At 38.4% G+C, this 27,397-nt stretch overlaps 1 protein-coding gene across 3 annotated transcripts in view; it reads left to right on the top strand.

Annotated features, from left to right (window-relative positions):
• Scel (sciellin) overlaps window positions 1–27,126 on the top strand; it is a 100,286-nt gene extending 73,160 nt beyond the window's left edge. For 2 of the 3 annotated variants that reach the window (NM_022886.2, XM_006519355.4), the window contains exons 21-31: window positions 248–310; window positions 5,745–5,804; window positions 5,944–6,003; window positions 6,137–6,193; window positions 13,128–13,187; window positions 15,933–16,025; window positions 17,027–17,098; window positions 19,359–19,433; window positions 21,881–21,989; window positions 24,504–24,606; window positions 26,163–27,126. In NM_022886.2, coding sequence (NP_075024.2) covers window positions 248–310; window positions 5,745–5,804; window positions 5,944–6,003; window positions 6,137–6,193; window positions 13,128–13,187; window positions 15,933–16,025; window positions 17,027–17,098; window positions 19,359–19,433; window positions 21,881–21,989; window positions 24,504–24,606; window positions 26,163–26,179 — 769 coding nt within the window. In that variant the 3' untranslated portion in view covers window positions 26,180–27,126. The remainder of the gene's footprint in view (window positions 1–247; window positions 311–5,744; window positions 5,805–5,943; window positions 6,004–6,136; window positions 6,194–13,127; window positions 13,188–15,932; window positions 16,026–17,026; window positions 17,099–19,358; window positions 19,434–21,880; window positions 21,990–24,503; window positions 24,607–26,162) is intronic. The other variant, XM_006519356.3, reaches the window with a different exon arrangement.
• The last annotated feature ends 271 nt before the right edge of the window (window positions 27,127–27,397 follow it).

Genomic DNA, 27,397 nt, shown 5'->3' on the forward strand with positions numbered 1-27,397 from the left:
CACACACTCATACATATCTCGCACATATTTACACACACATATACTCACACACATATCTCACTCACACATTGTCACATATACACTCACACATAGACACACTCACATACATTCACACTTACACACATCTCACTCACACACACACACACACACACACACACACACATCTCAGACATTCACACTCATACACATATCACACACACACACTGATTTCTTATTGACTTTGACCTTTTCTTTTGCTTTGTTTTAGCAGCCAGCACAGTCTTGATGAACTTATTAATACAAGCCCCCAAACTATCAAAACTACTGCTAGGTAAGCAAGAATTTTTTTGTTGTTGTTTTTCTTCTTAAATAAACATAATATAAATAGAAGTACCATAATCATTTTATGAGAAAATGGAATGAAGTTCTTAAATACCATCATTATTTTTGTATGTACCAGGAAACAAACATGTTCATTTCAGTATTTAGACATAGCAAGACACGGAGAGCTGAAAATTGTGTGTAATGGGGCCTTCTCTTAGTCTTAAGTACAGTAATGGATGGGAACAACCAAGTAGGAAGGTGGAGGATCGCTGGGCACTAATGCTATTGCTTTCTCATGACAAGATTTATTAGTGACACCTGGCCATGTGCCCAGATGGCTCATTTGATCCTTCCTAAGTGGTGCATTTACTTCTTTGTGGGGACGTGTTTTCTGGGGACAGTAGAGATTTTATGTGACTCATTCAAGTAGTGTCTCTAAGACAGTTAAACTCACGTTTTGTCTCTCATTAAATACAGTTCACATTATCTCTACTTGTACTTTTTGTATAAAATCTTAGGAATATTTTCAAAACTTCCATTTTTAGGTTGTGTTGACACCTCTAAAGAGCATAAAACCTTAGCGATGGAATGGATGAAACGTGGAAAATCTTAGCCCAGTTGATGGGAACAATTTCGAAGAGCACAGCTCCAGCTGACTCTCATTGTAGAAGAGAGACTAAGGACTCAGAAAGGTTAAGCGATTTAGCCAGGGTCACAGAGAAAACTAAAAGGAGACAGAAAGTGTTTTCACGATTTCTGAGGCAGTAAATAATTACCAAGCACATACTGGGTTCACAGCTATCACTAGGTCTCATTTGCTTGCATGTTAGGTATAATTACAGGCCGTGGACACCAAAAAAGAGAATTCGGTCGTCATACTCCATCTTATTAAGAGCAGGCAATTAGCATAGATTAAAGCTAATTATGTACCAGGGGCACAGAGATGTTACTCTAAGACAATAATAGGTTGTCAGTTTAATATATTACATTTGGGAGCCCCCATATACTGGTGACTGAATATAGAATATGTTGTCAGTGAGTTGCATTTAAAATGAAAATGAAGTGAAAATGCTGTTGTAATAACATTACATGCAGTAACATTTGTATTCCTGGGGCCGATGTTAGAGAGGACAGAGCCGTAGGCAGTGTCCAGTCCAATCTCGTTGGTCGTTGACACATAGCTATACTGAGGGTTGAGCTTAGAACATTCTGTCTTATATAAATAAGGTCTTGGGGTTGCCAGCTCTAGTCTGTGCTTCACCCCTCAGTACACAGACTTTAACCTTCAGATAAACGAGGGTTCATTAAATGCCCCAGGAGATCCAGGAGGGTACTAGGATAGTATCATGGCTTCTGTTATAGGACAATGAGAAGTGTCCCTTAGTAGGTCTGATAAGGTCACTTGTAGGATCATATACAAATGACCTTATCACAAGTATGCAGATGACTACAAAACACTCCAGAGTCTCAACCTCCACAGGAATAATGCCTAAAGTCCTGGTATGCATTCTACTCTATCCATTGGTAGCACAAAAGCAAATCAGGGGCTTGAGTAGGAAAGATGTTACATTTTCCCGGGATAAAGCTTAAACATTGAATTCATTTGTTTGTGGGACTTGAAACATTGTTTCCAGTTCCTGTTTTGATTAGCTGAGATAAGTTGCCTCTGCCAATCATTGAGAGAATCCAGTACCATTGCTTAGATCCTAGCATGGTGGTGGTTTCACACAGTGTTGCCCCTTTAAAAGTGGTGGTAGCACATAGCATGTCGTTTTGTCTGGTGGGCTTTTGTTTCTCAAACTTTGGGTATGCTCTTTATTAAAGGGTTAATAACTAATTTATCGAATAGCAAATAGCACAAAAATGAACCAAATATTCAAGTTCTAATGTTGTAAGGGCACTGTTTCTTGCAATCTCTCTCTCTCTCTCTCTCTCTCTCTCTCTCTCTCTCTCTCTCTGTGTGTGTGTGTGTGTGTGTGTGTGTGTGTGTGTTTATATGAGTTTATACTGGGCTTCAAATAATACTGGTTCAAATAGAATATCACTGTTTTAGGCTTTTAGACAAACAATCTTGTTTTGTGCTCAGTAGAATATGTAAAAAAAGGAAGTTTTGACATTTGTTTTTGCCTTTCCTGTCTTTATTCTAAATTATACTTTTGGAGAGTGTACGCAGTCACACTGAAATCCATTTTGACTGATCTTAAATGTAAACAAGCTGTGACTTTTAAACATGCAGTTCCCTCTACGAGATTTTATTCCTTGTTATTCCTTTCTCCTCTTAATATATTAAGTTCACTTGATTTTAAACACTTTCGTATTTGTCATCATTTAGATTTTTAACAGACTTCCAACCTTTATTTTCTCATTTAATCTTCATAGCAACTATTTCGTAACGAAATGTTTTCAATTAATTTATTCTGAGAAATTATGTTTTTAGTTGTGCTCATTTGCCAACCATTCTTTCTGTTATATTTATAGTTTTTTTAAGCTGAAAATATTATTCTTGAGAATAACTCAACGCATTAAATATTCAGATTGAGCTTTTCCATCTTGCAGGGAGATCTGACAACTCCGAGAAGATAGCTTCAAGTGGTAGAAGTCCCGATTCTATGGATAGGTGGAGGGAGGGGAGTGTTATTTTGCTTAGGCTTTGTCAGGGACTCACTGCTAAGGGGTGTCCTCTCTGTTTAGCTCTATGGAAATCGTCTTGATTAGGAAAATTTGCATTTACACTTATCAGTGTTGAGGGGAAGGGAACCCAGGCAAGCTTATGCCCCAGTTTGTACTGGAAAAAGATAGTGTCACTCTTAGAATCGTTTGTCATGAGACATGCCATGTGTTTCTCTGAGCGTATATTTATAAAATGCTAAGAGCAAATAATCCAATGAAAGTAGGCAAATGATCTGAATAGACACTTCTTAAAAGCAATATGAATGACCAATAACACAACAAAGATAATTATAAGTAAAATAGATTCTACTGTAGTCAAAATGGCTATTATAAAAAGTAAAACAAATTTAAAGACTCACTAAACCAAAATCACAAACAAACAAACAAACAAACAACCTAGGTTCTTGTGAGCATAAGGGGCAAGAGCCACCTTTACACAATGTTCGTGGGAAGGAAGTTAGTCCAGACATTAGAGAAATCATTGTCTGTCTTCAAAAAACTAAATCAGAGCTACCCTATGACCCAGCTATCCCACGCTTGTACAGATAAAGAGGGGGAGGGGAATGTTAGCTTTCAAAAAAGACACTTAATTCAGTAATTCAGTGCAGTGAGGTTTGTATTATGATGAATGAAAAAGTAAAAAAAAGGGGGGGGGAGCGTGGGGTGGGGGCAAGACAAAAAAGTAGGGCAGAAAGATTTGTATCTTGTGCCAGGTAAAGAAAACATGGGAGCCGTTTCCGAAGCAATAGTTTCCTTACACGGAGGACTACACTGCTCAGAAAGCACTTGCAGAGTGATACGGAAGAGCTTGCTTCTGATTGGCCCATTGCCAAGCATGCGCAGTATAGCCTGAGCATTGTTGAGGAAACTTGGTCTCAGAGCTTAAGAGAGACAGATGGTGAGTGGAGAGTCTTCTGGGCACACTTATCATATTCCCCAAATGTTTCGGCCAAAGTAAAAACAAAACAAAACAAACAAACAAACAAAAAACCCCAATACTTAGAAGGTATCTTAGTTAAAGTTTTACTGCTGTGAACAGACACCATGATCAAGGCAACTCTTATAAGGACAACATTTAATTGGGGCTGGCTTACACGTTCAGAGGTTCAATCCATTATCATCAAGGCAGGAGCATGGCAGCATCCAGGCAAGCATGGTTCAGGAGGAGCTGAGAGTTCTACATCTTCATCTGAAGGCTGCTAGCAAAATACTAGCTTCCAGGCAGCTAGGATGAGGGTCTTAAAGCCCATATCCACAGTGACACACCTACTCCAACAAGGCCACACCTCCTAATAGTGCCACTCCTTGGGCCAAGCCAATACAAACCATACAGAAGGTATATTACTGTAGACACGTGTCCTTCTGTCCCTGAGGGTTCCTCCCTCACTTAGCTCCTAACCTGCACACTCAGGCTTTTTATGGCATTGTTCCCAGCAGCTAAGATACAGAATCAGCCTAGCTACCCATCAACAAATGAATGGATAAAGAAAATAGACTCTGTGTGTGTGTGTGTGTGTGTGTGTGTGTGTGTGTGTGTTTATTCAGCCATGAAAAAAATCAAATTATATCACTTCCAGAAAAATGACTGGGCTAGAAAGTATCATGTTAAGTAAAACATTGCAAATGAAGAAGGACAAGTCATGCATTTTGCATTTTGTCTCTTATGTGGAAACAAAAACCTGCAAAACAAAACAAAAACGCACTGTCATCATGTCAGCAGAAGGGGATATTAGGAAAGTGAAGGGGGCTGCGGGAAAAAGAAAAAGAAAGGAGGAGAAGGAAGAAGAGAGGGATGGGGAGAGAGAGAGAGAGAGAGAGAGAGAGAGAGAGAGAGAGAGAGAGAGAGAACAGATAAAGAGCAGGTAGAAGAAAGGGCGATGTGATCAGAACACAGCTATGGGGGCTGATTACATGGCTCAGTGGTTAAGAACACCGAGGGCTCTTCCAAAGGTCTTGAGTTCAAATCCCAGCAACCACGTGGTGGCTCTCGACCACCGGTAATGAGATTTGACACCCTCTTCTGGTGTGTCTGAAGACAGCTCCAGTGTACTTATTTATAATAATAAATCTTAAAAAAAAAGCAGGTATGGAGAAGTCACAAGGACAGTCATGATTTATATGACAACGTGCACTAATAATCATAATGAAAAAGGCACAGAGGGATATTCTAAGTTCTCACTTCCTAGGCCTTAAGACAAGGAGCTTGATGATGTAAGTCTAGTGGAGGCGAACGCCATTTTGTAGCTGAGACACAGTCACCCCATGGGTCCTCGGGAGGATGGTGGCTTATAAAGTGTGCATTTAACAACACACAACTGAGCTCTCCTCAGTTCTTCGGTCAATATAAACTCACAATTTTGATGGCGTACTGGACATCTGTTTGCCGGGCTTATGTTTCAGACATCTTTGCTTTGGAGCTCCTATTTTTAATACTGATATGATCTCTAAATTGGCAAAGGTTTGAGAATCAGTTTGCATCTTCATAATGTTGAAACACTGAAATGTGAAAAATGTCAATTCTTAGCTAACTCTCTGTGGAGTGCCGAAGATGCGTGCCTTGGTAGATTGCTCTGGGAATGAACTGCGCAGATGCAGAGCAAGTTCTGAGCATAGTTCGTCTGCCCCGGGGGTTAGGTGGGAAACACCATTGCTGTTCTTGATCACAGCAGTATATCGAAGATTATGATCATTTCTTCCTCCGAGGGCCATTGATGATGGCCCTAAACCCCATTGCCTCTAACTCTTAATGCTTCTGTCTTTTCCCCTCAAAGACACCAAGATCTCGATAAGTTCATCAAAGTAAATCCTGATGTTCTCACAAACAACCAAAGGTAATAAAATATTTTTTTAATGAGTTTTGGTCGGGAAGAATATTCTGTTTAATTGCTTCAAGTAAAGTTAAAACTCCATCCCTTCTAAAATATTTTTATTATTAACCTTTTTTTTCCCTTTCTATTATTCCACCAACAGAAACCATGATGTAGACAGCACCATCAGAGGGAATCCTACAGGGACCAGATGCGAGCAAAGGTAATAAAATTAAAGCTGCTAATTCATATTTCAGCTGTTTTCCTTGTAGGAAATAAATATCGACTATTGCTGTATTGATCTAGTGTGATCAAATTACCACTACTAACCCACCCCCTTTTACTGTTTTAAACAGCGAAGAGTTGGACAATCTTATCAAAGTGAAGCCTTCTGCTCTCAGAAACACAAATGGGTAGGTGAACCTACCTGACTGATTTGATGAATTTTCTATCTTTGTTGTTGTTGTTTTGTTTTGTTTTGTTTGGAAGGCTTTTAGTTTTCTTTAGTATTCAAAATTTATAACTTGCGTGTCTCTTGTCAACAAGGAGACATACTGTACTCTTCCTGAACTAATGTCTTGGTTTCAAAGTGAGTTCTGGGCTTATTTGTCCTGAGACAAATCATACAATCTAAGGTTTATCCCCTAGAGGAAAATGAGTGTCAAGACTGAAATGAAATAATACATAAAATTAAGAAGAAAAAAATGTTTTGAGGAAGTTAAGGCAACATGGGAAGAGAGATGAGTTCTTTAGAAACCCCAGACCCTCAGCTTGTCTGTCTCACACAGTATCACAGCACATTGTAGTCTGGAGCTTACACCTTGAGTTTTGAAGCTATCCCCTAACGTGCTATTTTTTATTAAAGTAAAATTATATTATATTCCCTCTTTCCTTTCCTTTTTCTATACCCTCCTGCACAACCCCTTTCATGCTCAGCAACTCTGAAATTGGCAATTTCTTTGTCTTTGTTATTGTTAACATACACATACACACTTGTTTGTACACACATATAAATACAACCTGGAAGACTCTCCTTTCGTTGTTTGCCTGTATATAGTTCCAGGCTGAGCACTTTGGATAATCAATAAAGTAGCTCATTCCCAGGAGAAACTAATTCTCCCTTTCCCATCTGGCATTGGTTTCCTATAGTTTTGGTCTAATGGTACAACCCCATGAAATTTCTCCTTCTCGAGCTAGCACATCTGTTGATGTTGCCAATATTCTAGTCTTCTTTGTGTAGCCATTTCTAGGGGAGACTGTTTCACAGCAGACTTCCTGGCTCTTATAATCCTTCTATAACCTCTTCCAAGACCTTTCATAAGACATAGATGCAGGAGTTGTGATAGAGATCTATCCACCAGCACTGGGAGCCCCATAATGTGTTGATTTCTGCATTATGTCTAGTTGTGGTTTTCTGGGACGGTTGCCATTTGCTATAAGGAAAAGCTACTTTGACGAGCAGGGTCTACATTTGTCTGTGGGTATAAGGATACGATTTAGAACGTAGGAAGGCATTATGCTAGTCTAGCCAAGTGAGGTAATAGATTTTCTAAAGTCCATGATCACACTAGCCCCCAGGAAGATGTCTAGGTTTCTAGTTCCAGAAATAATTTCCCTCCTATTGAGTAGGCCTCAAGTCCAATTATTTGGGTGGATTTTTCTTCCTGGGAGATCACCAGTCACACTAGTAATGGGTCTAAAAACCAAGTTACACAGTAACTGATAGAGGAACATACCTTCCAATCCCTGGTTTATCCCTATCTCCATCAAATGTGTTGTATCAGTGATGGTAACTCTTATAAGGGTCTTGCCTCTCGTTTTACTGCAAGAGGGAAATTTCACAAAAGGTAGTTTTTATTTTAGCAACTCCTTTTCCAGAAATCCACAGAAAGAGGACATTTTTCTTAAGCAAATATAATTACTATTAAAAGGATTTTTTTAAAAAAAATTCAAGATATCATAGAATCTATGATGGCAGCCTGGTTGGCTAAGATAACCTGCCTGACTCTTCTTTAGAAGTTTACTAGATTTGAAGATAAACAGCCAAGAATTATCACACAGCAGACAAACAGAAAAGACAGCAGCTTTAGTGGAGTGAGCTTATAGATTGATTCAGTCACCTGTATCTTCCATGGAACCGTGCTGTCCTCTTGATTTTAGCGTAGGTAAAGAAAGGAAATTTTAAAACACACCCTAGTGGGGTGAGCCTCTACAAGCCCTTTACATCCGTGCGTGAGACACAGACACTGCTCGGTAAGAAGCAGAAAAACCGAGAGTCAGTTCTTGTGTGTGACTTTGCTGACATTTCCAGGAGCTGCATATTTAATTCACAGTTAGAGACTGAATAGACTTCACTCATCCATCAGAAATATCTATACATGTAAGCATCGCCGAGATCCCAAGAACACAGAAACCAGAGCAAATACAGATATGCACAGAATTTCCATTTACTCAATGAGAAATAGTGTGGCTTTTAGTAGTAATATAAACCAATACTAAAGAGAGATGTCATTTTCTGTAGCTGATAAGTTCACATTAGATAAATTATTAATGTTCTAAACTTCTGCTTTCAAATAGGTATTGAAGAATACCTCGTATTGCTAGTGATATTAAAGATTTCTTAGTAAAAAGGGGCATCATTCACACGAAGCAAAATATAATTTTTATTTGTAGTCAGAGTTCTATTTGTCTTCCCTGTTTGTTGACATATACCTTCCAAGATTTTAGTGCTGTAATATGAGAAGAGTTTCTTCCTATCTCCCTGCTGCATGCCATATTTCTGCTCAAGACAGACATGGCATGTGCCACTCCATTGTTTCACTTCCTGTAACCAATCAATCTAGCAGGCATCATTGTGGATGCTTCTCATAATAACCTCTGGAAATGGTCCTTCATTTCCCACAGTATTGCTGTAGTGATGGGTACTTCCCAGCCTTCTAACCACTACTGCTGCCAGTCAAGACTTCTACAATCCCATTTATCCACTGTGATGTACAGTTGTCTTCCGAAAACAGGAATCTGGCTATGTCATTCTTCTACGTGCAATCTTCCGGTGCTTCCTTTTACCATTGAGTCACAGCCATGTTCCTTAACCTTGTCCCCAAAGACTACCATGATCTGGTTTCTGCATGATTCTCTCCCCAGTTTTGTTACTCTTCGCTCACAAGCAAAACCCTTTCCACCCATCCTCTCTAGCTTGCACTCTTTATCCCCTCTGGTTGCCACACCAGAGAAGTTATTATGTATCCTTGAGTACCAATCTTGGTATTTCTCACTTAAACTCTCTTTCTATCTACAAGGTCTTTAGAGGTGTGAATGGAATTACCTTGTTTCTTTCCTTGTATAGCATAGTAACCTAATGACCCTATGCCTGATACATATTAAGTGTTTCACAAATTTAATGTGAATAAAAGGCTACATCTCAGAATAGACGATGCTTTATGATAGTTCACTTAGGTAAAAATCTATCCTATTGCTTCTCCAACATTCTCAGCTCCTATCTCTGAAACTAAATAGAAGAAATCTACTTTGTTATGATTTTTACTTGTTAGGTTTTTTAATTGGGCCAATAACTGTTTCCTGCTTACAACAACCTCAAGGAATCAGAGTGACTCAGGAACCCTAAAATTATTAGTTACATGTTATAGCTAAAATATCTAAATCATACACAAATCTACTATTTTTGAAGATAAAATCCTTAAGGATATAAAATACTCACTGAAAAAGTATATAAATGTACATAAATGACTTGTCTGTGTCAATAAGTTAAGGAATTATATTAGTTATTTCACTGGATGCTCTATTCTTTTCAAGAAGATTCATTTTGAGCTGAAAATCTGATGCCTAAGATCAATTTCTGACAGAAAAGAAAAAAAAAAACAGTTATTTCTTTTTTGGTGTGGAAACTATTTAATTTTGTAAATGTGTTGGATAGTTGACAAAAGCAGATTAAGTTAGCAGTGTAGAGAGGAACATATTGTACCCTATTAATAAAACCCTCCTACATGCACACCAGAGAGGAAGAGTCCTTAGAACTGAGCTAGTAACTTTCTTGCATCGGGACGTATCCTAGGAAAAGCTGACTGGTGAGCAGATCTGCAGTTTCCCGTGATTGGCCCTGTAACGGGGAGGGGAGGGGGGTGGCCCATACTCCTCCACACAATGGAGAGCACATTGCACTATTACAACATGGAAATCCCTATGCTGAAAAGTACGTGTGTGGCTTTATACCTTAGATAATGCATGTCCTGTCATTTCTAAATGGTTAGGAAACTACTCTTTAAAGACATTCTTAGACCTATGATGTAGCCGAAAAGAAGTCAGGTCTAGAATGTGCAAGGGCCGGGCTTGATTCCTCGCACCAAAATGAAAATAAAAGACACGGAAAGGCTTCGAGTCGAGCATTTGCTCAACCTTGTAACATTTGGTTTGCACTTCTATAAAAAAATCTATCGCTCAAGCTTTTGACTCACAGCTTTTCATCTTTTGCCACAGTGTAAAAGACACCATGCAATACATGTGATCTTAATTAAAGAGCATTTATTTTTGCATCATTTAGTTTGGGCAGTCTAAACTTTTACTGGATCTGCTGGTCGAGTTAATGCTACCCATCAGTGTGCATACCCCAAGAAAATGCAAATCATGTGCTGTTCACCATATAGCTCCCTTTACATATTGGTATAGATTATTCAAATAAAACAAACCCTGTAGCTTACCCAACCAAACTTGGTATGTGCTGATATCTAATAAAATAAGAAAAAATATATGAAACCTCTAATATGATTTCTTGGAGAGTATCTTCTTCGAAGGCACGCATAAGCTCAGCTTTTGCGTTACCTGCTGTAGTTGTTGAATCTGCAAGTATCTGGCTTCCTCTGCTTCCTCTGGTGGAGCAATCTCTTTTCCTTCTCTTCAAAACTATAACCCAAAGAGCAAGAATGAAGTGTGTAGGCAGAGACATAGTCAGCATCGGTAGCAGTCACAACTGGATTATTCCTGAGGAAGCAAAGATGTCTATCTACCCCTAGGCTGAGGAACCCAGTACAGACCTTCTAGGGATACCCAACAAAACCTGTATACTATATTGTTTAAACACATAAAACATATTCTCTCATAGTTCTGAGAAGTCATCTTGGCAGGGTTGGTTCCCTCTTAAGCTAAGAAAGGAAAATCTCTTCCAGACTTTTCTCCTTGACTTTATCTTCCCGTATTTATGCAACACATACTTGCTCAAGCCCAGATTGGTCCCTCCTCTCACACGATAATTAAAAGCCACAGCTCCTGGCAATGTAACACTTGGTTACTTCGATGTTATCCCAGTGGACAATGTATAACTGCCTGGTACAGTTCTGGGTTTCCCAACCTTTCCATATCCTGTGAGCTTACACCATTTACCACTGCCAGTTTTAATTAATACCGTGATATTCCATATTTCAAGCTTTAAGCCAGGAAAGAATCACTTGCTAGTAAAGGCTGTTAAGATAATGTGTTGCCTCTGATACTACAAAGATAGCTTCTGTAATAAGTAGTGAAAACTATCAAGTTTAGGCAAGTTCAAAGACTTCTGTGTACATTATAAACGTGCACATTTATAATGTGCCTCACACAGCTTTGTCTGGTAATATGGAGGAATTCAGTTATGAATATTATGTTGCCATTCAGATTAAAACATCAATTAATATACCTGAAATATTGTACATTTTATATAGTTCCCTTAGAATATGTCAATTTACATTAAAAATATTTAAACACATTTCTAGATTTTTAAGAGGACACCAATAGTATTTTAAGTATGAAGTTTAAGCGGCTATAGTGTGCTGTCTAATTTACAAAGTTTATCAGTTATGAATGGCTTGAATATTATATTGGAAATATTAAATCCCTCTCCACATAAACAAAAGGCTACTTTATGGTATTTTGCATCCTAATAACATTAGTTTTGTGAGTAAGAATCCCCAAGTTCATTCTTTGAAGAATAATAGTATTTGAATCTATTGAAGCAAGAGAAGGGAGAATTTTAGGAACCGGAGTTATTTCAAAGATAAGAAATTTTAGGCCTGAAATAAAGATGATGAAGTCCCCCGAGAGTGTGGAATCAATAACTCGCTCTTACATCACCACATTCTATTAACTGTTACTCATTTATGCTGCCTTTCCTCATGGTTTAAACATGTGTTTTCCTCCCCAAAACCTGTGTTGGGTAGTGGGAGCTTCCTTTCCAAGATGAAATCCAAGGAATTATGTTCTGAAGGAAGTCTGAGAGGTCATGGGCTTCACCTGTTCTGATTCTGAAGCAATGCTCCTTGCTATGTGTCATGACAAAGACTTTTTCAAATTCATGAGAACAGCAAACAAGATCATTTAGTATCATGCTAATATGCAAATGACCAATGCCTCACAGCACTCCAGAGGGCCCAGTAAACCATAGCAGGTGTAATATCATGAGACAAGCTCCGATGTAAGCATCTTATCGTCACACTTTCCCTCCACCTTGTGAACTGATTACTCCATTGGTGCGCTGCGTGTTTATATTTCTGTAATGTAATAGTGCGAGTCAACTCTTTGGCTAAAACATCCAAGCACTGGTTTTATGTAGGCAGGTAGTTCAATTTCCGCTCTTGGTTCTTCTGTAAGCTACTTCACTAACTTTGGGAGACTCCCTCATTCTTTCTAAGCTTCAGATGCTGGTCCTGCAAGATCTCCTGAGACCAGAGTGAGATACATCACATAAAATGTAGTTAATGCTTCAGGGCACACCTAGTCTCATTCAGTGTGAGCTAAACGCTTTTTAAAAACAAAATATTCGCTTTACATCCAAATCACTGACCCCCCTCCTGGTTGCCCCCCACCCCATAAGTACACCCACTTATCCCCTCTCCCCTTCTCCTCTGAGAGGGTGGGGAGCTCCGCGGTATCCCCCAACCCTGACACATCAAGTCTCTGCAGGGCTAGGTGTATTCTCTCCCACTGAGGCCAAACCAGCCAGTCCAGTTAGGGGAACAGATATCCACAGTCTGGCAACAGCCTTAGGGATAGCCCCCTGCTCCAGTCATTGGGGGACCCACACAGAGACTGAACCACCAACCAAAGAGCATACAGGGACTGGACCAAGAGCCCAGCACATGTGTAGCAGATTACAGCTGAACACTTTTTAAGACCGGATTTCCCAAGCTTTCTACAGAGTGATTTCTCTCTCACTTATAAAATACGCACTCATTTAAATGGTACGAGAATCAAACCCAGGATTGCCAAGCATGCTATCTACCCTTTCAGCCATACATTCATATTTATCCACAAATATATCAATTAAGTTGCTCATCTTGTTTTTTTTTATTCTATTTTCATCAGAGGCCAGGACCTAGAAAGCTTAACTGAAGTAAATTCTCATGTGGCTGAGAAGAATGGGAGGTAAGATTGTTTGTAATTTGCTTTATTTCTTGGGAATTCCATATATACCTGAGTAATTGCTTAGAAGATTGGGGGGGGGGGCTTGAATGACATTTAAATATGCACACTGCCCAAATAAGCAAAGCTATAACCTCATATGCTTAACAACTAACACAGAAAAAAGTAACAATGTTCCAACCGTGTGAGAATTTCTCATCGCTGTGGCTCAGTCCTGTTACTTGGTATAAAAGGTGTCATGGAAATTCAAAGCCCTTTCCTTGGGTTGTGAGGGTCTATTTTTAATCACTGTTGCTTGGCAGCTTTTCAGTACTGAAGGAAGTACCCAGGCCTCACTTCCGTGGATAAAACCTGTTCAAAAGCATACACAAATTTCTCATTGCCACAAAGCAAAATCTCATTTTGAAATTTCTTTGTACAACAGAATATAAGGGTTTAGCATTAAGAAGGATACTAGGTTATAAACTTTACCTCATTATTACACCCAAGTTAAATGAGGGAGGAACTAATAATTTCTTCATGTGTAACAATGCTCCTACCCATGTATGAAGGACTCAAAAAACCACTCATTTCCCTTTTTTAACCTTCTCATGGTGCTTCTGTCTTTTTTCCCCTAAGCTTCTATGATTGTATAAGAAATAATGGCTGTTGGTATTTTTGGAGAGAATGGTCTGGCTAGGGAAAGAAGAGCTGACTCATTATCCCCAAACTGCCTGAAAAATGCCCTTGGATCTGACAGAGCTTATGCGCTGGTTCTCCGGATCATTTGTGTCTTTTTGTTGTGACCCCATCAGAGTCTCTGATTGGATGAGAGAGGAAAATGTTTAGCAGGATCTGCAGCTCCCAGAAACACATCCACATTTGGGAACTGCGTAGGACTAACACCTGACCAACCTCATCCAAACAATATTTGGAAGTGACCGATGTTATGAAAACAATCTGAGTGGCCAAATGCTGTTCAGGAACTTTCTGTTTAAGTTGATTCTAGAGCTGTTTCATTTTATGTTCATGAAATGAGGTTTTGCTGGAAGGATTGGTTGGAGATTGGAGCCTCGATGTATGAATTTTAGGGAACGTGACTCATTTGAGAACAGTAGTGTTTACAGATTATCGACTACTCCTGTGTGTGCATTTTACAAACTGGTGAGGTTTTAAGTTTGCACAGATAAAGACATTGCAAATGCACTCGAATGTCACTCATAGCCTTCCTCTTTGAAGCTATGCATTTTTTAAGTTGGTCTTTATAGTGTGTATCGTGTTACTAAGGTAGAATTAATATTTGCTTACTGGTGCCAGAGTTTGAAACCAGAGTCTTATAAATTCTAAGAAAGCACTAAATTTGAATGTTCTTCAACAGTTCTGAGCTAAGTTTATTATTCTTGGGATGTTATAGCCTAATAAACATATGAGAAAACCTGTGATAGTTTCAATCTCACCCTTTCACTCAGTGCCATAACTTGAAAGTTTACTCACCAAACATCTCCCTTAACGCAAGATGCTTAAGGATAAATAAATACAAAGTAATTTATTCTAAATGAATACATAACATGTTCATTACAAGCACAATTCCTTGCAAACTTTTATTGACTTTGAAATGTGTACACACATTTAGAATCACATAAATATAATTCCCTTAAATGAATGATGTTACAGCCTGATGCATTTAAAATAAACACATCGCAAACTTTTGTAAAATTTTGAACAAAATAGAGAGAAAAGTCATGCTAACTTCAACTCATAGCTTCATACCTATAAATTTTAGGGTATATTTAGCCAAAGCTAAATTTTTTAATATTTTAAAACCTAAGATAGTTTCAGGTACCTTCCTCTAATATTTTTATTTATTTTATTAGTTTTATTTTGTGTGAGTGTATCAGAGATGTACTATTAATATATTTTCCTCTTTAAACGTTATATGGAACAAGGTAAGAGAGATAGCTCAGTAGTTCATAGCATGTACTATTCTTGCAGAGGACCAGAGTTCAAGTCTCAGCACCCACATTGAATAGCTTACAACTGTCTAGTATTTTACTCCAGAGGAATTGTTATCTCTGGCTTCCGTGGGAACAAGCACACAAATGCACAACCCCACCCACAGACAGTGTGTCTGTAAAGAAGGCTTTGTGGACATCTCAACTCTGCTGTAGGTTTCCATGTCTTTGCTCTTGAAACTTACCAACACAGAAGAGAAAAAAAATGATACAATTTTCACTATTTTTTTTATTGAGAATTTCCTCCATTCCATGGGAGAAATTGAGTGTGTTTATGCTCTGTTAAACACGGTGACATTTTTAGATCAGCAGAAATCTAGGTCAGACTTCTGCAGTCTTCAAAGTATTACCTTCCATTAAAGCAAAATGGGAACTGAAAAGTCTCAGAACAACCCCTGGCTCCTTCGTTAAGGTGATGAATCCTGAGATATGTGGTACAAGGGAAGTTTTCTAAATGGCATCGCTGTTGTGAAAATGAGCGAGGTATCAGTTTTCAATGGGTTTCCTCCTTGATGAAAATACATTCTGTCATAGCAATGGTTAATATGGCTTTTGTCTGTGGATTATTCTTGAAAGTAAGACAGTGAAGTCTGTGGAGCCAGAGGGGCCAGTAAAGCAGACTATGCGTTCTGTAAGTACCTGTGCAGAAACCAGGTAGAGGTAAAGAAATATTGTCCTCCAAGTAACGTTTTAATAGAGCAAACACGCTTGTAAGTGACATTGATTTTGAATGCCAAACACATGTTTGCTCTTGCAGGATAGATGGCCAAGCCAATGGATTGACTAACAGTCTGTTCAAGGAGTCCACAAGAGCCTCGGTCTATTCTTATGAAGCCAGAAACAGTCTCAGGTACTATAGACAATTACAAAACCAATGACCACAAGATCCCTGTGTTTGCTTATTTATAAGCAAGCCAACCACATCATTGAAGCCTGGGACTTTCTATATGTAAATAACCTTACATCAGAGTGTTAAGTTAACTCAGTGATTGCTGGGACATATGTAGAATGTAGAACGTAGCTGTTGCTTTAAAGTCTGCAATTACACAGCACATGATTGTGACCCTGATGGTGACAACTTCTTTTAGACATTTCTTCATTTTATTTTGTGTGTGTATATGAATGTATCTGAGTTTATGTAGGTGCACCACATATGTACTGGTGCCTTCAGAGTCTACAAATGATCAGATCCCTGGAACTGAAATTAAAGGTGATATAGGAACCACTGAATGTGGGTGCTGGGAATTGAACCTGAGTCCCCTGCAAGAAGTAGTGTTCTTACCTATTGAACTATTTTTCAGACTTGATGGCATTCACATTCTTGCACTAGATCTGTCTGAATGTAGCATTAAATCTGATGTTTAAATAGTCAAAGTCCATGTTGAACTTAAGATTTATGGGGGAATTACAAGGCTTAGAAATGAATGGAGCATTAGGGAACCAGACACTAATGTGCAGTACACGGATCATTCAAATGATCTTCATGCTCTAAGATGAATTTACTGAATCATTAGTTTTCACAATGATCCCAAAGTAGGACAAGACAGTGGATGTTTGTAATTAAATGGAAGAGGTGGAAAATTCTGCAGGAATTCGTTAATGACACTTGAACATTTTCATTTGACAGTTGGTTTAGAAGGAATATATATATGTGTGTGTATGTGTGTGTGTGTGTGTGTATGTATATATGTATATATCTGTGTGTATGTATATATGCACACATATACACACACATATATATATATATCTTTTTGCAAATATATAATTTTTTGCATTGAATTATAAAATTGTTTTGTTTTTATCATCCTCACAAGTAACATTTCAACATGAAGCTAAATGGTTTTATTGCAGCTCCAATTCTGGAAACAAGAATGGTGGACCCAAGGACACTGTTGTTTATACAAGGACATATGTGGAGAACAGGTAATGGGAAAGTGCTAAAAGAGCTCATTTCCTGTTATAGCTGTGAAATGGTCAGTGCCACACCCGAGGTGCTACCATTTCAGGGAGTGCTCTCTCACAGAGATGATAGCCAAGACTAGTGTAAGTTCTACACATATAATATTTTATGTTGTTCCCAATAATTAGGTGATGAATGACTCATGGTTATTGTATGGACTCAAAAGTGTTTCTGATAGCTAATGAGTAAGTGATAGGATTGCTAATCAAATGTCCACACTTAAAGGGTATGACTCTTTGCTATAACAATTTTTTTTTTAAAATTTGAGTCACCTTAATTCAGAGGTTTATTCTACTATTTACTTCCAATCTGAAGCAGAAAGTATATCTTCAAGTTGACCTACTGTGGCCTAAACTACAGAGTATGCCCCATGAAACGGTCTGCTTAGAATGATGGACATTGACAAGTGTGTCCACAAAGGTCATGGATTCACAACACATTTAGTTGTCAAGGAGTCTAAAAATGAGAAGTGGCCTAATTATAGGGTAACAAAGCACCCAAATGTAGACATAGGTGGCATAGGCATACATGACATGTGTGGGTCCACGTGAACGAAGCCCAGGACAACAGCTGAGGGAAATCTGTGTGCGTGGCAGTTTCCACAGGCAACTCAATGTCTCTTTGGCTCAAATCATGCCTAACTTACACATGCAACTCCTAAAATAACTTTTCTCCTAATTTCAATATCGTCTATGATATTGATAGTAACCAGAACCATATTTTAAGTAAACTAAAAGATAAAACATTTAAGAGAAAATCTAAAGCAATAAGTAGATATTGAATCTGAAAGAAACTGACACAGATAAATAGCATGAGGATGATAGACAGTAAGAACAAGAAATGAAATGTTGGCCAGAAGGATAAGAGGAACAGGCATTTCCTCTGTGTTTTCATAGTAATCCGTTTCCGCATGTTGGTAACCCCATGGTTACCACAATTTCAATTCATTCTCCTTTCTAAAGAAGTGTCTCATTTAAACAAAGGCCATTGACTGTGCTGTCAACTTTTAAGAAACAGTACATTTCTAGAATTAAACATAGTCTACTAAACACTATTTCCAGATTTTTTACTTATTAAATAGTTGATTTAAATCACTGATTGTATCTATGCAAGTACAGAAACTAAACCATATTTGAGTAATTTAACCATGTTGACTATGGTTTACTGTTATAAACTACTGTATATATGTTATTAGAAAATTTGTGTATGTGTATATAGGCAGCCATTATCACATATGGTTTCTGGGTTGGCCTCAACAGTATCACTTCAGACCTGTCACAAGTAGAACTTACTTGGCCCCACCCTAGACCTAAAGAATCAGAAACTCTGCCATTGGGGTCCTGGCTATCTCTATTTTAACACAGTCAATATATTTTTGATGCAAATGTATGTTTGAGAAATGTAACTATGAAAGATAATATTGTATCATGTCAGACCAATACCTAACGTGACAGAGATGGTCTTCAAATATCTCCAGCTTTCTCGAAATCTACACAGGCAGGATGGTTATAGTGTGAAGTCTCTGGAGTTAGGTTCAGGATTGAGTTATTGTTTGTCATTTACTAACCTGACAGCCTTGGCAAAACACTCAAGTGTGTCTGCACATGCGTGCATGATGGTGCACTGGTATTTTATTTATGTTAGACTATTTTACTTACTTAAATTCCTTAATTGGTTAATTTCTGTAGTCCTGAGAATGGAACTTAGGGCTTTCTATCTACCAAGCAAAATCTTTGCCACTGAACTGTCTCTCCAGTCCTCCTATATAATTTTCATTGAGACAGGATCTTGCTACTTGTCCAGGCTGGCTTTGAGCACACTCTGTAGTCTAGGCAGCCTTGAACTTGTGATTTTCCTGGCTCATCCTCCAAAGCAGGTGGGACTGCAGGCCTGTGCCTCAGGACTAGCAAACTATGTTTTAGCAGATAAGCAAGCACAGTACAGATCATATGAAAAATGATATTGTCTTTATTGTTTTTACTCTGTCTCATCCTGTTCTGTTCCCATTGGTGACATGTTGACTTGCTGGGGCTTTTTGTGTCATTACTTCTACAGATTAAAAAATTAAAGGTGTAAGGATAGCATCCGTGTTTGCAATATTAAAAATAATATAATAATACTGTGTTAGGGAATGTGTGTTTTCTTACCTGGGTGGAGGCAATTATATCAATACTAGAGAAAAAAAGTTCTGATTCTCACATGTCCCTATATGTCCATTTTTAGTAAATCACCAAAGGATGGTTATCAGGAAAATATCTCAGGAAAATATATACAAACCGTTTATTCAACTTCAGATAGGTGAGTATACTTATGGTTCCATTTTAGACATAAAGTGGATATATATACACATTATATACACACAAACATATGCACATACTTTAATGTGATTAAACATATATGTATATTTCTCTTTTTCCATTTTTTGGTGATGGTTTTGATTGGTAGACAGGCAGGAAACTGTTAGGGATAAGTACAAAGAGACCATCGTGCAGTTCTGCATTCGGAAACCTGCTTCCTAGCTGCGATCTGGTTTTTATGTATGTTATTATAAAAGACCTTTTTGTGCCTTCCAAACTGCTTCCCTGGCCAGCCCTCTTTCTGCTGGTGATTCTCTGGAGTCCCTAGCCTGCAGCATTATAAACACCCATGCCTTGTTGCTTCACTAGTCTGCCCTGCCCCCTTCCCTCTTGTGGTTTTCCAAAGGAAAGTGCATGGATTTCCTGGCCTAACACCTTCTGGACTCAGTTTCTAGAAGGATTCAGATGAGTATACATCTAATGTGGAGAACTGGTCCATCCCAGGCCTTTTCTTCCTATGACTCTCCTCTTATTGTTTCAGATTCATGGGGCCCCCAGGTAATCCTCAGGAGGGAGGGCTTGCAGACCTCCAGGGAAGTAAGCCAACACCATTAGCATTTCAACCCAACTTCTAGAAACAGCTTTTACACAAGGACATGTTCTTTTACTGTTAGGGTGTTGCTAGCAGGGGCTGGAAACATGATAACTGTCTGGAGTCAGGATGTACCCCATCTTTAGGTGTAGCTTCAGCGCCTAACGCAGTGCTTAGCACCTAACAGGCACACACTAAGTGATCCTTGAGATTATGAGCTCACATCCCACTTGCTATGAGAAATACTTAGAGCTGTCCTTTCTCTGATGGCATTCCATGGCAAAGACCATGTGCAAAAACCATCTCATAGGAAGAGGCCATTTCTTCCTTCTTTGTACTTCCGACCTTTTATCAGTGCTTGCAGAATAAAATAACGATATAGAATTGCTATTCTCTGTGATTTAGCTCTTAAATGAGGGGTTTTGTTACACACACACACACATATATGTGTGTGTGTATGTCTATAATATATATATACACACATACACATATGCACATGCACATACATATGCAAACATTTGGAAAATGTAAAGGGAAATAATTGCCAGTTGTGTATGTATAAGTAGCTGTAGAATAAATTAAAATTTGCCAATATTTATAAGTATATATAAACAACCACTATGCAATTTGCACATATATATGAATCTATGTAATTTATATGTGTAATTCACATATATGTAAATCTTTATATACCTATATGTGTGTATGTAGTAATTAGGATGATGTAATTAGAATGACTGAAAGCATCAAAGCAGACAAGCTTTATCTACTCTTAACACCTTTCCTCTCTACTTTCTCTTCCTCCCAACTCCCTTTTCTCTGCTTGCACTCTCAGTGGGTGACAGAAGAGCAGTGCCCGGGCAAGCCTAGCACATGTCAGCTCAGGGATAGTACCTCTGCATCACCCTGTTCAGATCTACTCAACAGATGCATGGGAGTGGCAGCTCACTTGTTGTTCTATGTCCCTGTTTTCTTTTCTATAAAGTGGCATGCAAATAAAAATCCTGTCCTCTCATGATGAACTGAGTTTTTTATAGTAAAACACAAGAACGCATCATATGCTGAAGGAGTATTGTTGAATATGTGTGTTATTTACATGTATAGTCAGAGTCACTCAAATAGTTCTCTCAGTAGCATGGCAAGAGAATACAAGGATGCAGATCATGACAACATTAATGTATGCATGCACTGCATAAGTATTATGTATTTTCATTTCATTGCCCTTTCATGTATGCTATTCTGGATATTTTGGCCCTGCTTGCTAATAATGCTATAAAACCAGAAAAATCTACTGGGAGCTGTTTACAATTCTAAAACCTTTCAAAAGGAAAAGGGTCTTTATTTAAAGTCTGCCATGATTTCAGATTTTTGACTGTTGATCATATCTATAGTTCATTTATTGTTGAAGATTAAGTTTCTAAAATAAGTAAGAAAAACCACTTTTTTCCTCATCAATTTGTAGCAGGCTCCTTGTGAGTTTATAAACACATCCCCAAATTGAGTTCTATTTGGGGCCTATTGAATGTTTTCAGAAATGAAAATTTGCATCAATCTGCTGTCCAGTCTCCCTATGCAGTGTATAGAGAGATCTATGTAAACTCGTTAAAATGTTCTTCTAGCTTCAAGGAATGCTTCTGATTTAGTTTAACTGGGAAACTGAGCATCTTTTTCTGCCCTTGCTCTTGATGGCTGGTAAATGAATCATGTGAGGCTTTTCCTGTGTGTTGTTTCCTTGATGTTCTTACATCCTAAAACCCCATCAGTATCAACACAGTCTCGTGTGACTTTAGAGGGCACACACCTGTCCCTACGTGACGGCAAATTTTAAATGGTTTTTAATTCTATCGTCACTACAGGTCTGTCATTGAAAGAGACATGTGCACTTACTGCCGCAAGCCCTTGGGGGTGGAAACCAAGATGATTTTAGATGAATTACAGATCTGTTGCCATTCCACCTGCTTTAAGGTAAGTGCGTGCTCACTTCATGTTGGAGTGTGAGGAATGTGGCACAACGCCAAGGGAAATGCACCTACTGAAGTGCTTAGTGTGAAGCCAAAGCTTTAAACGCTCTGTGACCCACATCAATACCATGCTACTCATGTCCCTAGGTGCTCTGCAGCGTCACCCTCAAAGGTCTATAATTACTCCCTCGGTTTTAGGCTTAGAATCTGTCACTCACCCATCTCTTAGGAGACTTCGGTCTGTGGAAAAGATAAGCATTTGTCATTCTTAATTTTCTGTAACATTTTAATAAACTGTGTGTTGCATCATGTATGTAATGGAATCATACATAGACAGTAGACTGTTGAACATAAAGCTAGCTCTTGTCATGAGTTCAAGACTTCACAGCAATCTAAGCAGTGTGCTGTGGAACCCATGGTCCATTGTGGCTGAGCAAGTGGCAGACATGTTCAATGGCAAACACTTCCACGTTTCGCTTTGTTCAGCTCCTTCTCACCTGGGCTTGTGTGTTGTGTCTGTCCACACATGTCACATCTCAGTGCGACTGTGTGAGCTCTGTACTGGGTGTCTGAAGACCTCAGTTCAACCTCTGCCCTTCAGTATGGTGGCCGGTGCATTTGGGCAATCAGATGACCAAGCTTTGGTTTCCTTAGCTAGAAAATAGATCATTGACTGGGATTTGCTTCTCAACACTGGTTGCAAGTATAAAATCATAAAGACTGATTAAGAGAAAAAAAAGCCTTAGAATACTCAGACAGGAAATTTAAGATTGCAGAGATTATTTTCGGACACTAGTTGCTTTAGAGGCTCCTTAGATTTATCTCATGTGCATCCAATGTGAAAAGCCTAAGACCTTTAGATGCAAATTATTTATTTTAGCCAAATAGATGAACGACTGTGTCCATTGGTGGTTTATCCACCAGTTACCTAGCAATCAAAACCATGGTGCATTATTTTAATATAAAATCAGGTATCCAGGCCGGCAGGATGGCTCAGCATGTGTCTCACCTGAAGCCAATCTGAGGATCTAAGTCCTCATCATTAGAGACCGCATTCTGGAAGGAAAGAACGAAGTTGTTTACTGACTGTCTCTTGAGTCTCATGGCATATGTGATTCCAGTAAATAAATAAATAAACAAATAAATAAATAAATAGGCAAATGAAACCATAGCACAATATAGGATTATAAAAGTATAAGATGGATGGACCATCTAGAGACTGCCCTATCCAGGGATCCATCCCATAATCAGCCTCCAAATGCTGACACCATTGCATACACTAGCAAGATTTTGCTGAAAGGACCCTGATATAGCTGTCTCTGTGAGATTATGCCGGGGCCTAGCAAACACAGAAGTGGATGCTCACAGTCAGCTATTGGATGGAGCACAGCGCCCCCAATGGAGGAGCTAGAGAAAGTACCCAAGGAGCTAAAGGGGTCTGCAACCCTATGGGTGGAACAACAATATGAGCTAACCAGTACCCCCTGGAGCTCATGTCTCTAGCTGCATATGTAGCAGAAGATGACCTATTCGGCCATCAGTGGAAAGAGAGGCCCATTGGTCTTGCAAACTTTATATGCCTAAGTACAGGGGAATGCCAGGGCCAAGAAGTGGGAGTGGGTGGGTAGGGGAGTGGGGAGGGAGGGCATGGGGGACTTTTGGGATAGCATTGGAAATGTAAATGAAGAAAATATCTAATAAAAATAATGTAAAATAAAAAGAAAATGAAGCAATTGAATTGTTTAGTCATAAGATGAAAGTATTTCTAGTTGCAAAATATACTCCATTAAATAAACGTATATACCTTTAGATTTTTAAATTGGTATGCATAAAATTTTCTAAAATAGAAATTCTTCTGGTTATTGCTTTTGGTAAATAGGAATAACTTCCATTCATTGCATTTTATGTGATTCATTTCCATTTGACATATTAGAGACCATGACACTCAAAAATTACGCTCATGCTCAGAGAAAAAGACAAATTACTCTACAGCCAGTGCAACAGAAAACCACTTAAACTAGTTTAAATGTTTAATATAGGGATCAAAGACAATTTGCTTTAGTGATTCATCTTGAAAACCAACCAGTATTTTTAAACCTGGCCAATCAGCAGCCATGTCTAAGAAAAATGGAGGCCAACCTTCCCCTGCTCTGTAACTGGTACAACTCCTCACACCCTCCCGCATCCCTGTGTGACCAGCATTTTGTTTGGTTCGGCAGGTTGTGCCTGAGTCACACAGCTCTCCCTTGTGGAAACAAAGGATGAATACAAGTCCGTTTTATTGTTTGAGACATTAGTTGGTTATCTTGTCCTTGCCACAGCTGATTTGTAAACCATTCTTTTGGCTCCTTTGCATAGAGAACTTCTCTGGTGAAGCTCCCTGGACTAGACCTGCAGATAGAAGGACGCTGTGGAAAGTTCTACGGAGGGGGGTCTCAGAACTGAAAGGGTTTCTGTCCCTACTCCCTTGAGGATACATACCAAGTCTTTAATATAAAACTTGTGTTGTTTTCCTCAGTGTGAAATATGCAAACGGCCTCTGGAAAATTTACAGGCAGGAGACAGTATTTGGATCTATAGGCAGACGATACACTGTGAGCCCTGCTACTCTAAAGTGATGGGTAAGTGTTGTGCTCTACGCATCAAGCATTCTTACTGACACTGGCAAGTATGCAGTATTGCTAAATATGAAGTATTTTGATAGAATTCAATACTTTATTAATTATAGCTAATGAAAAAGTAAGCAGCAGATAGTTAAACTGTGGCAGTATTTTGTTTAATGATATAAATTCATCAATATTTATGCTATTTTTTGTATCAGTCAGAAAGCGGTATAAATAAAAGGACCACTTTTATTTTATATAAAATAAATATATGTATGTATTTTTTCAGTTTGTGAAACAGAACTACTTTTCTGATTAAGTGATTACTTAAGTTGAATAATTTCTGTGGATACCCTTCTGTATTTTCACTTGAAAATAAAATTAAATAGAGTCATAATTACAATCCATGCCTTTTAATGGTACTTTTACCTGAAATGGTTAATTTTTATGTTAAATATAGCATTAAAAAAAAAAACATTATGCCGGGCGGTGGTGGCACACGCCTTTAATCTCAGCACTCAGGAGGCAGAGGCAGGCAGATTTCTGAGTTCGAGGCCAGCCTGGTCTACAAAGTGAGTTCCAGGACAGCCAGGGCTACACAGAGAAACCCTGTCTCGAAAAACCAAAAATAAAAAATAAAAAAAAAATTACAAGACCAAATGTTACTATAACTTAGGCTCTTAATTAGCATCAGTAAGGAGAAAGCAAGATGCTATGGGTATGCATTTTTAACTAAGCATGAGAAATTTAAGTGCTGATGTAAAACACATGCAGAATATGTCTGAAAAACAAAATCCTATAAAATTTAATTGATTGTTACAAGAGAGTACATTCAATTTATTTTTAACTTCGACAGTAAGGAGAACAAGAAAAACAAATCGCTATTGAAGGGACAGTCCTGAATCTCCATGTTAGAGGGCCTTTATTCCTGACGGCGTTGGTATAGCGAATGAAATTATTTGGGATTCCTCCATAGGATCAAAAGCACAGAAGTTAATGACAAACTCATGAGCTTAATGAGCGACTGGGAGGCTACATCTGGAAAAATATCCAGAGACCCGCATTCCATCAGGCTTCAGAGTCAATTACAAGAATAAGCTTAATTATATTTGTACTCTGCCTTCCTCTCTGCTTTCCCCAGATTGTTTCTCACATCCACTTTCCATGTTGATTTTGCAGTTCTAACCAATCCGATATTCCGCCCCATTCTGTGTGTGCGTGGGGTACTTCCAAACTTTCACTCCTGAGAATCCCTGACAGGATGTACAGGGCATGCTTCGTAAAGACTCACAAGTCTGTGTGTCCTCCCCTCTGTCTTTGTACACTGGACAGTAATACCTTTTAAAAATCATATTCATAAGCTGTGACTCTGACTTGTGTCTTAACTGTGCACAGCCAATGTGTGGCACTTCGTGTTTGACCGAAGCCAGAGTGAAGAATTCAGGACGAGAAGGAACGGCGAGATGTTTACCCAGTACTACCCCCCAGGGGGAATGATTGTGGTTTTTCTAATTTTGATTATGGGTTTATTTTTGTATTGATTTATGTGACTAACTTTGTTTTTGAATTTTCAGCAAAATGGATTCAGTAACGCCGACACGTGGAAATGAAGATGAGCACCTTCATCGAGGAATTTAAAGCTACATTTAAGAATATGTAATCTAGAAAACATCTGCATTGGACATCATCTCTTGAATCAAAATAACAGTTTTGTTGTTGCACAAACAATCTAATTACATTGAAGAAGGTCACATATGTGAAAAGAATCATCTGGTGTCTGGCAAAGTTTAGTGATAAAAAAAAATCTACATAGTTCTAGTTACCAAACTCAACGGCAGTGAGCATTCTCAACCCTGAGCAGGCCATCTCTGCTCTATATTTGACTGTCCATCTTGGTTTCCATTTTAACTGAGTTTCTTATCTTCCTACCTACATCCCTCTAATAATTTGCATTAGAGCATTATTGACCCCCTGACAAATAGGCTGCTGGAAGCAAGATATACTTCTTTTTTCTACAAAAGAAAATGCACATAGAAATTTCCTTCTAAATTTTTGGTTCAAGGTATCAATGTTCCAAGTTGTTTGGACCTTAGAAAAATCACTTAAAATTTCCAGACTTTCTGTGGCATTATCTATGACAACACAGATATTAGACAAAATGGTTTCTAAGTCCCTCCTTGCTTTTCCTATCCTCTGAATCTAAAAGAGATTTGAGTTTCCTGTTTAGAAACATGTTGGTATATTTGTTAGCTATGTTGGGAAATATAAATAATTTCACCTAAGTGTCACCCTTCAGTTTATCACAGGCATGGCTTTTGAGGACTATTCTTAAAACTGGAATCAATAGCTCTATGGGTGATAGGTAAAAATCAGATAACGTGTAATTTGTTAAACTTTCTTTGCATGTATTTCAAAATCTGGGTGATCAAATAATCTGAGAAGTAATAGCTATGTATTGCAAACACGTTATGTAAGTTCGTGTTATAAACAGTTTATGTTTACAGAAGGATCACAACAATAAAATGAACTGTCAATTTCTGTAATGTTTCCATATCATTCATTAACATTACTGAGCACAAGTTATATTCTGTGCTATGAGAGTTAATTTATTTTTTAGCTGCTTAAAATATAACTTTCATTTTGAAAGAATGCTTTTGTTAAGAAGTTGGAAATTAAATACTCATACAAGAAATCATTATTATTGCTAACATCAAAAAATTGAACATATAAAGTATGTTATAGGCACATGGCAACTATTTCTTGAAGGAAGAGTGACTGGGCTGAGCTGGGGTGTAGAATTCCTGGGGAA

Source organism: Mus musculus, chromosome 14 (genome assembly GCF_000001635.26).
Source record: "Mus musculus strain C57BL/6J chromosome 14, GRCm38.p6 C57BL/6J".
Taxonomy (NCBI): Eukaryota; Metazoa; Chordata; class Mammalia; order Rodentia; family Muridae; genus Mus; species Mus musculus.